General features: G+C 40.5%; 1 protein-coding gene across 1 annotated transcript; it reads right to left on the bottom strand.

Annotated features, from left to right (window-relative positions):
• Positions 1-2,429: 2,429 nt before the first annotated feature.
• LOC124879067 (gastrula zinc finger protein XlCGF57.1-like) lies at positions 2,430-14,739 on the bottom strand. Its single transcript, XM_047383364.1, has 2 exons — positions 14,363-14,739; positions 2,430-4,650 (listed from the first exon to the last, which is right to left on the bottom strand). Exons 1-2 carry the CDS (start codon positions 14,544-14,546, stop codon positions 2,924-2,926), a joined length of 1,911 nt encoding a protein of 636 aa, XP_047239320.1. The 5' UTR covers positions 14,547-14,739; the 3' UTR covers positions 2,430-2,923.
• Between the last annotated feature and the right edge of the window lie 2,781 nt (positions 14,740-17,520).

Below are 17,520 nucleotides of genomic sequence, written 5' to 3'. Positions count from 1 at the left end.
AAATGGTTTACTGACCATGGTATCACTGTGCTCAATTGGCCTGCCAACTCTCCTGACCTGAACCCCATAGAGAATCTGTGGGATATTGTGAAGAGAACGTTGAGAGACTCAAGACCCAACACTCTGGATGAGCTAAAGGCCGCTATCGAAGCATCCTGGGCCTCCATAAGACCTCAGCAGGTCCACAGGCTGATTGCCTCCATGCCACGCCGCATTGAAGCAGTCATTTCTGCAAAAGGATTCCTGACCAAGTATTGAGTGCATAACTGTACATGATTATTTGAAGGTTGACGTTTTTTGTATTAAAAACACTTTTCTTTTATTGGTCGGATGAAATATGCTAATTTTGTGAGATAGGAATTTTGGGTTTTCATGAGCTGTATGCCAAAATAATCCGTATTAAAACAATAAAGACCTGAAATATTTCAGTTAGTGTGCAATGAATCTAAAATATATGAATGTTAAATTTACATCATGACATTATGGAAAATAATGAACTTTATCACAATATGCTAATATTTTGAGAAGGACCAGTATGTTAGACCCAATCCCAACCAAATTATTTAAGGAAGTGTTTCCTCTGATTACCAGCCCCATTTTAGATATGATTAATCTATCTTAAATGGATATGTACCACAGGCTTTTAAGGCAGCTGTAATTAAACCTTTACTTAAGAAACCTTCGCTTCATCGAGATGACTTGAAAAATTACAGACCTATATCCAATCTTCCATTCTTATCTAAAATTCTTGAGAAAATAGTTGCTAATCAAATGTGTGAACATTTACACAGCAATAACCTGTTTGAAGAGTTTCAGTCAGGCTTCAGAGCTCATCATAGCACTGAAACAGCTCTGCTGAAAGTCACTAATGATATTCTTATGGCCTCAGATAATGGACTTGAGTCTGTTCTGGTTCTTTTAGATCTCAGTGCTGCATTTGATCCAGTCGACCATAATATTCTCTTAGAAAGGCTGGAATATGCTGTAGGGATCAGGGGAACAGCGCTAGGCTCTTCCACACCTGCACACATATAGTCAATCACTTAACCTGGATGGCATTAAATTGACCTCTGATAATAAAGTAAAAAACCTTGGTGTTACTTTTGACCAGGACATGTCATTTAAATCCCATATTAAACAAGTTTCTAGGATTTCCTTCTTTCATCTCCAGAACATTGCCAAAATTAGAAATATGCTGTCCAGGAGTTAAGCTGAAAAACTAGTCCATGCATTTGTTACTTCAAGGCTGGACTATTGTAATTCTTTACTATCAGGATGTCCACAAAATGCAGTTAAAAGCCTTCAGCTGATTCAAAATGCTGTAGCAAGAGTTCTGATGAAAATTAAAATTTTTCTCCTATTTTAGCTTCCCTTCATTGGCTCCCTGTTAAATCCAGAATAGAATTAAAAATTCTCCTCCTCACATATAAAGCCCTTAATGATCTAGCTCCATCATACATCAGAGATCTGATTGTTCCATATGTTCCTAACAGAGCACTTCGTTCTCAGACTGCAGGTTTACTGGTTGTTCCTAGAGTCTCTAGAAGTAGAATGGGAGGCAGATCCTTTAGTTATCAGGCTCCTCTCCTGTGGAACCAGCTCCCAGTTTTAGTCCATGAGGCAGACACCCTGTCTACTTTTAAGGCTAGGCTTAAAACTTTCCTTTTTGATAAAGCTTATAGTTAGAGTGGCTTAGGTTATCCTGAGCTATCTCTGTAGTTATGCTGCTATAGGCTTAGGCTGCTGGAGGACATATTGACCACTTTCACCCTCTTTGCTACATTCTCACACTACTCTGCAATTTTGCATTATTTGCTGTTATTTCAGCTTTTAACCTTGTTCTCTCTTTTCTCTTCCTAGAAGCTACACCTGGCCTGACTCTGTGTCTACCTGTGACACCTTTCTGGAGAGGGGCATCGTCCAAGCTTCTGCTGGCAACAACTTAATGCTCACCTTCTACAGATGATCCACATGGCCCTGTCTTTTAGTGTTTAACCCTTTCTCTCTCCTAGACATGGCGATTGACCTAGCTTTTACTGTGAATTTGTATGGTGTGGAATTGTATGTCAGGTTGTTTAAAATTCAATAAAGACATTTGGATTATAAATACACAGTTGTATTGTTAGTCACCTTCGTATCAGAAATTTGATCAATATCAGTAGATTTTCTAATATCCTAAAATCTAAACCTTCTTAAACAGGAAGTCTACGTAATGGATGAAAAACATAGGTTAAAAAAAACTTTACAATTTAAAATCGCTTTAACAAGAATGAAGTCAATGAAAATATTTAAACAAAAAAAAAAGTTATATAAAACATCACAAGTTTCGTCATGATTTGGTACACCTCATGTCTGTATTGTTGCCATCATATGATCAACAGCATTTCCTTCCTGAATTAGAAACTGAGAGAAAATAATGGTAAATAATGTGTGATATTTAGATTAAAACTCAAAAAACTTTATTAATCCCAACAAGCAAATCATGTGTAGCCTACCAGTCCATACATTCACCTCTAACATGTATTCACTAACCAAAATCCTTAATTGAACAAAAACAGAGCAAAGGTACAACAAAACATAAATATACACAAGACTGAAAACTCTAAAAGTTGCTGCAGTATAAATCTGACAGGTTAAGCCATAATTTCTTTAAGACACACTGAATAAATGTCTTGCTTGAAAAAAACATCAACACCTATTTTAATTAAGACGCATTTTAATGAATATCTAACCTAAAACAATTCTCAGTTTTAAATGGGAAGTTTAAACTGTCAGAAAAAGGTCAGTTTTTTATTTATGTAATGTGTGTGTTATGTTTATGTATTGTGTTCAGTAAGAACTGTTATTTGAAATGCATTTTAAACAAACTGCTTGATTTTCAAATGTGATCCAGCTGTAATTACCATCTCGTCTGAACAGCAAGTTACTGTTGCTGCTCGCCTGTGTGCGTTCTCATGTGAAGAGTTAAAAGGTTTTTCTTACTGTAACTTTTTTCACAAGTAATACATGAGAAAGGCTTCTCACCTGTGTGACTTCTCATGTGACTAGTTAAACCACTACGACTGGTGAACCTTTTTTCACAGGCAGTGCATGAGAAAGGCTTCTCACCTGTGTGAATTCTCATGTGACAAGCTAAATTGCCTCTACTAGTAAACCTTTTTTCACAGGTTGTACATGGGAAAGGCTGCTCACCTGTGTGCGTTCTCATGTGAATAGTTAAAAGGTTTTTCTTACTGAAACTTTTTTCACAAGTAATACATGAGAAAGGCTTCTCACCTGTGTGACTTCTCATGTGACTAGTTAAACCACTTTGACTATTAAACCTTTTTTCACAGGTTGTACATGAGAAAGGCTGCTCACCAGTGTGAATTCTCATGTGATAAGTTAAAATGCTTTTATGAATGAAACTTTTTTCACAAATTACACACATGAAAGGTCTCTCACCAGTGTGAGTTCTCATGTGATAATTTAAACTGCCTCTACTGGTGAACCTTTTTTCACAGTTTGTACATGGGAAAGGCTGCTCGCCTGTGTGACTTCTCATGTGAATAGTTAAAAGGTTATTCTGACTGAAACTTTTTTCACAAGTAATACATGTGAAAGGCTTCTCACCTGTGTGACTTCTCATGTGACGAGTCAAATGAGATCGGTTTCTAAAACTTTTTTCACAGGTCATACATGAGAAAGGCTTTTCACCTGTGTGAGTTCTCATGTGACATGTTAAATCAGATCTGTTTCTGAAACTTTTTTTACAGGTCACACATGAGAAAGGCTTCTCGCCTGTGTGAGTTCTCATGTGACATTTCAAACAAGATCTGTTTCTGAAACTTTTTTTACAGGTCAAACATGAAAAAGGCTTCTCGCCTGTGTGAGTTCTCATGTGATAAGTTAAACTGCATTTTTCAATGTAACTCTTTGCACACTTCGCACATGAGAAAGGCTTCTCACCTGTGTGAGTTCTCATGTGACAAGTTAAATTAGCTTTTTGGCTGAAAGGTTTTCCACAGGTCATGCATGAGAAACACCTCTTACCTGTGTGACTTCTCATATGAATGGTTAAAAAAGTTTTGTTACTGAAACTTCTACCACAAGTAATACATAAGCAAGGTTTATCGCCCATACGACTTCTTATGTGAGATCTCATGTGTCTAGTCAAGCGACTTTTTTGAGGAAAGATTTTATTACAAATTTTACATGAATATATATTTTGGTCTGGATGAGTTTTCTTGTGCATTTTTTGTGTTGAACTGTCAGTAGCTCCTTTCTGCTGTTTGGTTTTCTGGCATCTCTCATTTTGTTTCTGTTCTTCATCTCTCTTTTCTCCAGGTTCTTGATCCTGGTTCTCAACTTTAGCGGTGGCCTGAGAGATGAGTTGGTCCCTGTTCGGTTCTGTTTCATTGTGAATAATTTGCACATCCGAAGGAATCACCAAAATGTCATCAGTCTCCTGTTTAAGCACAAGCTGGTTTTCATCCTGAGCGATGCAGAGTTGCTCCTCTTCCTCTTTGAACTGTTGATGTTCTAGTTCCTCTTGCTCCTGTTTTATCTGCAGAGATTCTGGTTCCTCTTGATCTAAAGTGGAGTTCCCCTCCTGGTTGCTGAGCTCAGTGGGGACCCCCTCCTCTTTACATGCATAATATTGCGAGAGATCTGGATAAAAAGACAAAATGAAAGCTTATAAATGTGAGTAAAAGAACACACCCTTAACTTTAATCCCATGATGCAGCTAAACAAGCTTTACTCGGTTCTATTTTAAAATTTCAAACTTATACGTATGACAATTAATTTGACCAATATAGTTCTCCTGACTGGAAGGGAAACAGATGTGCCAAAGATTTCTGTTTTAAATACATTAGATGTAAATGTTTAGTGGACTTAATTTATATAGCACTTCTCTAGTCAGAGCTGCACACTCAACAGGCTTTACACTGGAACCATATTCACCCAATCACACTCACAAACGCACACACGGAGTCCAACGCATCTACTCTACCCACTGAGCCACAATGGAGCCAAGATGTAAAAGAGCATGACTTAAATTATTCATTACCTTGTAGATTGTAAGAATTTTGGGGAAAAAATACAAGGTTCTACACCACACGCATATTCCATACTGTTTTGTACTAACTTGAATTACCCCGATTAATTGGTTGTCATCAACCCAATAGCTTACTTACAGTTTACTGCCACCACACAAAGCTTTCCAGAGTAAGCAACTTTAAACAACTAGAAAAGTCCGTATTGTTCTCTCACAGTCCTCCTGCACTCAACTTCAGTCCTGGCCAAGGCTGGCCATTTAATCTGGAACTTTCGGCAATTTCACCAGACTTCCTACTGGGCGAATAAAATTGCATTCTGTCACCTGCACTTCAGCAGTTCGAATCCTTCCGTCAGCTCTGGGGAAAACTGCTTAAATAGATCCAATTGGCCAAAGAGACTGTGGCAACTGTGGATCCACCATCATCACCACAGTCCCAATCTGTAGGTCTTCAGTGTCCTCTTCCCATTTATTGCGACCCTGAAGCTCTGTAAGGTAGAATTTCAGGAAATGTTTCCAAAAGTTGTTAACCAACACTTGACTATATTTCCACCTCCTCCGACCAGTAAGTTCTAGATCTGGATACTTGACTTCAGGAAGAGATTGGTCTAGCTGCCCCATCAATAAACTGTTAGGAATAACTTGTAAGTTGAAACATCCACCAAAGTGTAGTGATCCAGGTCGGTTAAATCTGCACTCAGTTTGTTGACTTACCAGCTGTTCCTGGGTTTGCGGCAGAATGTCTTTGAATGCATCTTTAAGTACATGTTTCCCAGCTTAGAAATTTGTGTCTTGATCAAAGAGAACCTCAGAGGGTTTTACACGAATTGCTATCAGTCACCTGAGCGCCATCAAGAATGAGTCAGCATCAAGGCTTGACAGCAAACAGCACTGTTCTTGTGGTCATACATTTAAAAATTATACCCCACCTCTTTTCATGTCTTCTGCCAACTTTGATCATGCAGGTTCCAAAGCAGTTCATAGCTGTACAGTAGAACGGTGGTTTGAATATTTTGTGTCAGAATGGTGGTAAATCAGCCATTTGGAGAACGACAGGTTTCCCCCTCCCCCCATCGTTTGCAGCCAGTGCAATGTTGCTGATAGCGCTGAACAGCCTCCCTTCCCCTGAGTATCTTCAATTGTTTCATTCTTTAGAGAAAGCTCTCTGGTCCTCTGAAGGTTGGTGAAGTTGTTCATCAAAGTCCTAAATTATTAACTCTGTCATAAGATGACGTGAATCGAGAACAATGGGGGAGGCAGAATCCTCTTCGAGCGGTGTAGCACGTCTCAGGCAGCTTCCCACCCAAATTAGCTCAATGTATTTATCGAACTATGGGTCTTGGAGGTATAGGCAACTACTCGGTGCAACTGTTTGGCCTGATTTAAGTTTAGAAAATTAATTGGGAAAGCTTTCCTTTTGAATTTGATGCAATATTTGTATTTTAAATATTCCTGTTCTGGTATTCATCTGCTGTGGGGTCAGGGATGTAAGCTGGATGCAAGTCTCACAGTAGCCTCTACAAGATCCCAAAAGGTTTAGTACTGTGTGACATCAGGCATGGTGGAGCTTTAAATGTTTGAAATGGTTCCATAAAATGCTGAATGCTTTAGTTCATCTTCTCCATCTGTGGTAGAAAATCAGGGCAACTCTGCTTGGAAGATCTTCCATGTCTGCAGCAGGTCCTCAGAAAGTCTTGTGTCATCCCACTCTCTTTTCTTGTACCAAGGGGGTTGTACAAACTACCCAAAGTTCAGTAAATGCTGTGCAATGTCACTGAAAGGCCACCAGTGTGGAGATGTTTGTAATGCAGCAGTTCCGTAAGACAATGTCAGTGGAGGCCAAGTGTGGATTCGACTGAGTCAAGCTGGTTTTAATTTATCCCTAAATTGCTGCTAGGTGGTCTGCCATCTTCTGGGAGGTGGCTAAACACTCAAAGCATGTTGCTGGCCCGTTGTCTTAGATCAAATCCTCCATCAGCCAAGGCATCTCAGAGTTTATTGAGTAACATCTTTGCTTCATGCTGAAACTGTAAAGATATCTGTCCACATACAAACTCCTTTCAACTACTTCACGGATGTCCTCTACTGGCTGGCTGTGGTCTTGAACATGCTTTTACAGTGCATAGGTGGCACAACACAGGCTGCAGGTGGTCCGTAAAGGGAGCACCTGCCACTCATACACATTTGGAGGTTCCTCTTTTTTCAAGTCTCTCCAAGCAGCAGCAGTGGTCCTCAGGGAGGAGTCTTTAAAATCACTAGGAATAGCCATTCTATGTTCATGAAACCAAGGAAGTACTGCCAGCAGTCATGGGCCAAAGTAATTTGTTCTTCCCTTGATGTTGGAATGAACAGTTAAATATTGTGTAAGAGGAAAAAGGTTAAATCTCAAATAGCACACAATCCCAGTTTGAGAAAAGTTTAGATATGGAAATGTTCTTGGCATGTGGAAAGATTAATGAAGTTGTCATTGTAAAACAGTCATGTAGGCCTGCTTAGAAATGGTCCAGCTATGGCTATAATTATCACATCCTGCAGCTGTCCAAGTCAGGCTGACATACAGAACTGAATGCCAGAAAGACTTACGTAAAACCCCTACTTTGGTTAAATTGGTTAAAGGAATTCCCAAATACGAATGATCAAATGATGTGGGATGTACCAAGCTTCATCAGATTTCTCCACATCTTCAGACTGCAGTTTCAGTATATATACAGCATCTTCTAGTGTTTTCATTTAAGCCTTATATACTTCAGCTTGAGCAGGCTTTTTAGCCAGTCTCCTTTCTACGTTTCTAAAGAGGGGAAGAGTTACTTTGGGAGTGGCATGAAGAGATTCTGTGCCTTTAATGAGGAGCATTGGGGTTGCATATCTATGTACTCCACTAACCTCAACTCTGATGTTTTTTTCTTCAGGAGTACAAAAAGCCTCACTATCTTGTTAGGACCTTGTCAATACCTTTGTGCTCCGATTTGGAAGAACGTCAAGTTGCCAGAGCTTTTTAACCTGTTGATGCAATTATGTGGTGGGAGACTGAAATGAGATGAAGTGACATTGTTGGGCATCTGATTCTGGTTTCACTCCTTCTGCAGGATCTTGTAATCTCCAACCTAAGCGAGTCCTGATTGCTGCTGGGTCACCTGTGCTCCCTAAGCCACATGTTCAGTGGGAGTTATTAAATGTTGAAAGTCAGATCTAATCAGAAGAACTGGGCGCACTGTGTTAACTGGTCAGAGGGGTATATTTTGTAGATGTTTGTTTTTTCTCTTAAGAACTACATTGAGCTGATTCTGTTCTGCAAGGTTCAGCTGTGAAGGCTCAGTTGATCCAAAATGTCTTTGCTGGTTGGGTAATGTAGAAACAGAGAATGAAATGCATTGTCATAGATGACTTGTGTGTCCTTTCTAACTGTGTCGAGAAGTGCTTCAGGATCACCTTCCAAACCAAGATCACATACAGCATTGTTGAGCAAAATGGATCGCTCTGAACCATCGTCCCGCACAGCGAAAACTTCCATGCTTCTGTTCCCATTACTCAGTTGGACCATGGTTATCTTAAGCAGCACTTTATGCTTAGTTAGGGAACATCCGATGTAGAGATGATCATCCAGAGTACTAGCAAGACTAACCACTATTCAAAACTAACTCCCCCCATTCCATTTTGTTCAGAAACCTTAAGAACATTGATCTCAACATTTTTCTCTTCTATTAACAGTCTTCCCAGGAGAGACAACTTGACTACCCTTGATGAATCTCATAATAACGTACTGTAAACCCTCCTGGACACATTGGCCCCCCTAAAAAGCCGGATTTTCACCTTCTCTCATTCTGCCCCCTGGTACACACCAGAACTACGTCGACTCAAATCTGAGGGCCGCCATCTGGAGCGGCTCTCAAGGAAAACTGGACATACCATTAATGAGGAGGACATGTATCACAATCACCTGACAATACAATACAAAGACACAATTTCCAGTGCAAAATCTGTTTATTATGCCTCCATCATCCAGTCTGCTAATGGAAATTCAAAGACCTTGTTCTTTACACTCTATTATTCTTCAGTCCCCTGACACCTTCGCCCCACATATGTATTCCACTACCCTCTGCAATAGATTTATGAACTATTTTACCTCTAAATGTGAAAACATTCACCAACCAAGGGTGTAGGAATGAGTTAAGCATTGGGGGGGAGGGGGGGGACGACATATTGGAAACATTACAGATCCGTAAATGATCTAACATGTTTTATTGGTCAAAAATGCCTCAAACCCTTGATGTCCCTGCATGGCATTACATCACATATGGTAATAAACAGTATCTGGATTTGACTTACTAAAGATAAAAAAGCACCATCTGTTGAGGCTTTTCTTATACATAAAAATTTGTAACAACTCATTTGCAGATATGTTTAGGCTCATAAACTGTGAAATCTGTTAATAGCATAACCTGACCCTGACATTAAAAGTGTTCACTGATTTATTTTAAGACCTCGCCTCCAGCCTTGTACCATCCTCTATGTTTTCTGTGTTTATGCTGCTGCATTGCTGCTCCCAAACATACAAAGTAGCTTCAGAGATGCATGTCTATGGTACCACATCTGAGCATAAAGGTGGCACATTTTAAAAATAAATGGGAAAACAAATCCACCTCTCCATTACAGGATGGAGTAGCATTTGACCATATAAATGTGCAGAACACTTGGGTGTTGTAGTGCAGCTGATAACCTCATACTCTAACCCAAACCTTTATGGTACTGTGGAAATAATGACTAAACAATTATCTTAAAAAAAGTCAACCTGACATCAGTCCTTATCTGTTCTCCTTTCTGGATCTATTCTATCAATAATGTGATTTCTATGTTACTTGGGAACACTGACAAAGTTAGCAGTTCAATAATGGACGGATGCCCATCCCAGGATTAAGATATAAAGATATCAAAATATATCATTTCTAAATATAAATGTAAACTAACAACAAGATGTTATAAACCAGCCATATTCATGACAACATTCCCTACAGACAGTTTCACCTCATTCAGAGGTCTCTGATCAGACTGTAGCTGATACATCACCGCTGCGTAGCACTTTAACAATAAAAGCACATGAGGTAAAGATTTCAAAATCAAGTATATTTCTCCTCTGCAGTATAATTTTTTTGGGGGGGACAAAGGTGCCTGTCTCCAATACTGGGGGGGACAGGGGGACATGTCCCGGTTCCTTTGCCTGTGCCTGCAACAGTCTCATTCTTGCAACACAAACACTGTTTACCACTCTCTCAACCTTCTCCCTCACTGTCTAGTTGCAGTCTGCCGTCAATCAGTGAAATATCCTCACTAACCCATAAATCTAAGTCATCCACCTATACATTGGACCCCCTGCCTTCAAAGCTGGTCAAATTTTGTCTCCCCTCACTCTTCCCTCTCATCATTGACATCATCCATTCTTCCCTCACCTCTGGTTCTGTTCCTGAGCTATTTAAAACAGCAGTAATTACACCAAAACTTAAGAAACCTGGTTTACTTCCACTGATCTTAATAATTTCAGACCAATTTCCAACCTCCCATTTCTGTCCAACATTTTAGAAAACGTAGTAGCTCACCAAGTTTATAATTACCACAGTGACAATGACTTTCAGTCTGTTTTTTTGGCCTGTCACAGCACAAAGAGCGCCTTGCTCAAAACCACGAATGATCTCCTGATGGTATCAGACTCTGGTTTGCTAACCATACTCATCCTGCTTGACCTAACTACAGCTTTTGACACCATATCTCAACCGATTCTCCTTAGCCATCTAGCTTCCATCGGTATAAACAGCACTGCTTTATCTTGGTTTTCATCATATCGCTCTGATCATTCTCACCCTGCTCAGCTAAAGTGTTTCCTATCCCAATCCTCCCCAGTCAATAGTGATGCGCCCCAGGACCTTTTCATTATTTACCTTCTCTCTCTACGCCAGAAATGTCAAACTCCAGTCCTCGAGGGTCGGTATCCTCAAACTTTTAGATATGTCCCTGGTCCAACACACCTTAATGTATGGCCAAATTACCTCCTCAGTATGCAGTCAAGTTCTCCAGAATCCTGCTGATGACCTAATTATTAGATTCAGTTGTGTTGAAGCAGAGGCACATCTAAAGGTTGCAGGACATTGGCCCTCGAGGACTGGAGTTTGACATCTGTGCTCTATGCAATATTTTCAGAAAATATGGCATCATTTTCCATTGCTATGCGGATGACACCCAACTCTATATCTCCTCTTGGTTCTCTAAATAATTTCCTCAAACTTAATCCAAATAAAACTGAAATAAATATTGGCACAAAATCCACAATCTGCAAGTCAGGCAAATATTCTTAATCCATTGAAAAGACCACTGTGCTTCCTTCCCTGCAGGTCAAGAGTCTGGGTGTCGTCCTTGATACCAGCCTACCTTTAACAGCTCGTATTATAACAACATTACAACATTAATATCAACCGTCTCCATCCCTCATTTACCCCCAGCGCCACTGGTATTTTAGTCAATGCCTTTGTCACATCCCAGCTTGTTTACTGCAGTGCGCTGCTCTTTGGTTTACCACACAAATCCCTCCATAAACTTCAATTGGTTCAGAACTCAGCAGCCCGAGTCATCTCCAGAACCCCATCTACACAACACATCACCCCTCTCCTCCAGCAACTCCACTGGCTCCCCATCCCTTTCCGCGTTGAGTTAATAATTCTTCTGTTAACTTTCAAACCTCTATAACCTAACCCCTCCTTATCTTAAACATATTCATGTTTACACAGTATCTCACACCCTTCGTTCCTCTTCTGACTCTCTTCTCTCTATGCCACGCGTCCGTCTGCCCACCATGGGACTCAGGTCTTTTAGCTGCTCTGCTCCCAAACTCTGGAATAAACTGCCACTGGATTACTGAAAAACACCATCCCTGCACACTTTCAAAACTCTCCTTAAAACTCATTGTTAGCATACCTCACTTGAGCTCCCCACATGTTGTACCGCAAAAAAAAATCAGTATTTTATTTGTAGGACTCTTTAATTTCACTTTACTGGGGCTTAACTTTCATGGGTAAATGGTCCTGCACTGGAGAAGGTCTTTTCAGCTTTCTCCGGGATTGTTGAGGGGGTGGAGTTGTGTGCAGCGAGACATGGCGCCAGCAGCCGCAGTAATGGCAGAGGTTAGTATACAAATTAATCCTTCTGATATAAATTATTTGTCACAAAAAGTAGTTTCAAGATGTTTTTAAGTGAGAAAGTAGACCTAAAAACGTCATCGGTGCAATCAGTTCATCAAGAATGAGCCTACATTTAAATGTTTTTTAGGAGCAGTGGAGCTCCGTTCAGAGACTGGTCTGGCTGCTATTAGATAAGCTAAGCTAACCGGGCGGCTGGACTGGGACTTTCCCACTAACCGCTGCCTGATCTCAGCCCGGCAGTCTGGGATTTCCTGCTACCTTTTATCTGTTTGTTATGGCTGAAAGTGAAAATAAAGTTTTTAGTAGGTATGTGGTGAAAAACCGCAAGTACCAGAAAATAGAGTATTTTTCACCTGAAATGTGTGACATTTCAAGTTATTGTTGGCATTAATTATAAACTATTTCACCACAGTAAGAAAAATATTTTAATGCAGCACTGATTATCAGAACACTTTAAATTTTCCTTGTACATAAAAAAAATACATATTTCCCTAAGACTGTCTTTTCATGTAAACCTAACTTAGCCAAGTATAAAATCTTTATTATTTTTTTCCCCTAGATTTAGGCAGAGAGCTCTGCCGGAGGAGAGACAACCGTTTCAGGTTTGGATGCAGTTTACCAAAAGCTCCCAGTGATCCTCTTCCCCCTCATGTCCTCCCATCCTCTACTCACTGTCTATACATCTTTCTAATTTATATAAATATTTGCTTATGATTAGACAGTCACGGTATCAATTTCCAGTACTTCTGGACTGATATGTGTATATTTGTATATTGTATATATGTATATTCTGTAATGCAAAAACAAAACCAAAGAGCAAAGTGTACCGGATTCAAATTCCTTGTTTGTATGTTTGTATGTACGAACTTGGCAATAAAGCTGATTCTGATTATCATTTTTTTATTTTAATAAATAAATAAATCTCCGTTAAAAACATTTTCTGTAGTTATCTGATATCAGTTTACCTGGTGGTGATAATAAAAGGAAAATAAGTGTGTCAATCTGTGTTTAGTAGCTATTGTACAGTAATCATGCAGTTGCAATTCTGGCCAGATGCAGGTTGGTAAAAAATTAAATGTAAAATAATCATTTAAACTTTTCCTGTTTATGGATCCAGAGCAACTTGGGAATAATGAAAGAAATTAATTAACTGTATAAGTCTAACACTGCTCATTATCTATTATTTATCAGCTGAAACAAACAAAAAAAAGTATTAGCTAATAGTCTTTCAAATGGAGTAAAGGAGTATTGCCATCTGCTGAACTGAAGGTGTATTGCAGTTTTCTTCACAACTTCCCCATAAGTCAGACTGATTTAAATAAAGGCTCTGTTGCCCCTAAGCAATGGAAAAGGTATGTACACAATTCCCTGGGATTCATATTACCCAGGAAAAACAAATCCTGGGGCTTTCGATGGAACAGGGGCTATATAAAAAACGGAGTTCGAGTCAAACAGTTTTTTCATGGAGACATTTAATATCAGCAGGTGATCATTGAACCCCTCAAACGTTTCAAAGCCAATACATGTATGAACAAATATCGGTTAATATGCACAAGAAATAAATCACATCCCTGTTCCTTTTGTAAAGCTAGTTATGAATAATTGTTTAAATAAGCCAGTCATTAAATTACGAAATAGTCATATTGATGGATTTTAAGACATCTGGCATACCAGATCGTAACAATTGATGATTTTTTTTTTTTTTTCAAAAGTCACTTCATGTTTAAAAACTTCCAGATGCTCATTCATAAAGATTGAAAAGCCCAAAGCTAAAAAAATAGGGATCAATTCTCTACGTTAGCTTAGCCCTCTTCTATTTTGGTTTCTATAGTGATGCTTTGTGTGTGTTTTTCTCCTTTTCATTATTTTCTATATTGTCCTATTACCCTATGTAAATAAATCTCCTACACCTGCTGTCGATGTTTCAGTGAATAAACTATAATTAGTTTGGGGATGTGTCACTGGTTGTAATTGTGTACTTATATCAGTGAGTTAGTTGCTGTTCCTTGTTCTCATTGTTCAAATAGAAAAAACTAAGTTTGGTGTAACAGCGCTTTAAGTTGGATGCTGCGTTCAGCGTCGCCCCAACATCTTTAACTTGTCCCATCAGTAAAACATTAGCATCGCTGCTGTTTCGTACCTATTCGGTGTAAGATGATCAGGGGGATCCGGCTGAAATCCAGCAGTCTGTGCTGACCATCGAGCTCTTCCTCGGTCTTGACGATGATTCCTTTAAACTCAGTAAATGTTTCTTCAGCAGGAGTTAACAGCTCGTTCATCATCTCTCTCTGGGGCTGAACTGGAGACATTTTTACTGGAAACATTCACGTATTTACCTGAAACAAACCCATCTTAAACTACCATCGAAAGCTAACGCATCTTCTTCTTTGGGTTATTGGCGGTTGGCCAGCAGGTCCTTACCGGTGCATTACCGCCACCAACTGGTGAGGAGTGTGGGTCACACTGGATATTATTATTCAAGTATGTTTTTGAAAAAAGCAACGCTTTTTTTCTTATTTAAAAAGGTCCATACATAATTATTTAACAGAAAACCTTGTGTGTGCAAAGCTGATAGAGGCATACCTCAAAAGCTTTAATGCTATAACTGCAGCAAAAATTGTCTGTACACAATATTGACTCAGGGAGGCTGAATTCAAATGCACGGCATAGTTTTTTTATTTATTTTTTTTGGTAAATCATTTTGTAAACATACCTTTGTCCTTCCACTTCGCAATGATACACCATTTTGTTTGTTTTGGTTTATCACATAAGATCTAAAGAGTACATTGAATCTCGTGGTTAAAACAATGTCTATAACCTGAGCTCAACACAGCCAAGTCATGTTTGTTTAAATGTAGTTAAATAAGTCATATTTATTTAAAACATGATCTTATTGTACACCTAATTGGAGGCCCAGCTAAAATCTGCTTTAAAACTGTCAACATCTCTTACTGTTGTTTATGTTATTTTGACTTAATTATAAAATTTTAATTTAATTATTTAAGTAAAAACAGAAAATTTTAATTAATTTGCTTATTTCCTTATGTTTAACACAACATGTTTTCTTCATAAATATTGTATAAAACTCTGCTGACATGGTGACAGACTAGCCTTGCTGCACATAGTGCACACTAGCATTAGTTATCAATGATGCCGTTAAATAATCTCAGGACAGAAACATTTGTGCTTCATTACATATTAATTCAATTCAATTCAAAAATACTTTATTAATCCCAAAGGGAAATTAAATGTTGTTATAGCTCATAATATGAAGGTTTCTTCAAAGAGCCGTTGTAGATGCTGATGGCTGTGGGCAGGAAGGATCTCTTGTAGCGCTCCATCTTACAGCAGATCTGAAGAAGCCTCTGACTGAAGACACTCTGTTGTTGTAGTACAGTCTCATGAAGAGGATGCTCAGGGTTCTCCATAATGTTCTTCATTTTATGAAGAATCCGTCTTTCCACAATGATCTCCAGAGGTTCCAGAGGAGTCCCCAGAACAGAACCAGCCTTTTTATCAGCTTGTTGAGCTTTTTTAAGTCCCTGGTTCTGATGCTGCTTCCCCAGCAGATGATGGCAGAAGAGATCACACTCTCCACAACAGACTTATAGAAGATATGCGGCATCTTGCTGCAAACACCAAAGGACCTAAGCTTCCTCAAGAAGTACAGTCTGCTCTGTCCCTTCTTGTAGATGGCTTCACAGTTGCATCTCCACTCTAGCCTGTTGTCCAGGTGAACAACGAGGTATTTATACTCCTCCACCACCTCCACTTCTTCTACCATGATAGAAATAGTTTTTGACTTATTCCTGTTTCTCTTAAAATCTACAATCATCTCCTTTGTTTTAGTCACATTCAAAATGAGATGATTGTTTCCACACCATGCCACAAAGCGGTCCACCACCTTCCTGTACTCAGCTTCTTGTCCATCTCTGATCCACCCCACGACTGCAGAATTATCCGAGTATTTCTGCAGATGACAGGAGTCTGTCTTGTACTGGAAGTCTGAGGTGTACAGAGTGAAAAGGAATGGTGAGAGTACAGTCCCCTGTGGTGCTCCTGTGCTGCTGACTACCTGGTTAGACTCACAACCCTTCAGTCTCAAAAACTGTGGTCTGTTTGTCAGGTAGTCTTTAATCCAGGAGATTGTTGAGGCCTCCACCTGAGTCTTCTGGAGTTTCTGACAAAGCAAATCAGGTTGGATTGTAATAAATGCACTGGAGAAATCAAAGAACATGATCCTCACAGTGTCCAAGAGTCCAAAACACAAACCACCGAAACAGGGTGGGCGGAGGGGGCCTTGGGAGGAGGGACAGAGTCCAAAACAAAAATAACTCCCAATAAACAAAACAACAAAACCAAAGTCCATAATCTCCAGGGGAGCCTAACAAAATCCAGGAGGCCGATGATCAGGGGGCCTGCGATGACGTAGCCAGCGAAGTGGTTGATGATCCGGAGGCCGGCAGTGACGAGGTAGCCATCGAAGTGGTTGATGATCCGGAGACCGGCGGCGACGCCAGCGATTAAGGAGCCGATGTCTCGGAGATCTGCGGCGAGGATGCAGGCGGCTCGGAGGTCTGCGGCGAGGATGCAGGCTGCCTGGAGTCCGACAGCGGAGATGCCAGGCAAACCCACGAAGCGAGGAGTCAGGCAGTGTATGACGTGGCGAGATCCTCAGAGACTTGGCCCTGGCGTCCAACTTGGACCCAGGCAGAAACCCTGAAGACTTGGCCCTGGCGTCCAACTTGGACCCAGGCAGAAACCCTGAAGACTTGGCCCTGGCGTCCAACTTGGACCCAGGCAGAAACCCTGAAGACTTGGCCCTGGCGTCCAACTTGGACCCAGGCAGAAACCCTGAAGACTTGGCCCTGGCGTCCAACTTGGACCCAGGCAGCAACGAGTCAGGCAAAGAGTCAAGCAACGAGTCAGGCAAAGAGTCAGGCAAAGAGTCAGGCAAAGAGTCAGGCAAAGAGTCAGGCAAAGAGTCAGGCAAAGAGTCAGGCAAAGAGTCAGGCAAAGAGTCAGGCAAAGAGTCAGGCTCTGGTGTGTCAGGCAAAGTCAAAAAGTCAGTCCGTATCTCCAGTAACACCCCCCAGAGGAAACTGAGCAGGTGCTCAGGACCAGGTCTTGGAGACAGCCCATCCATGGGCTCCACCAAAGCATGGTGTAGAAATGGAGGCAGCCCGCCCACGGGCTCCTCCGTGTCGTGACGAGGCTCTGTAGACCCGGCGGCGGCCGGCTCAGGCTCTGTAGACCCGGCGGCGGCCGGCTCAGGCTCTGTAGATCTGGCGGCGGCCG

Source organism: Girardinichthys multiradiatus, chromosome 13, assembly GCF_021462225.1.
Source record: "Girardinichthys multiradiatus isolate DD_20200921_A chromosome 13, DD_fGirMul_XY1, whole genome shotgun sequence".
Lineage (NCBI taxonomy): Eukaryota > Metazoa > Chordata > Actinopteri > Cyprinodontiformes > Goodeidae > Girardinichthys > Girardinichthys multiradiatus.
This window is presented reverse-complemented; position numbering and strand designations above follow the sequence as displayed.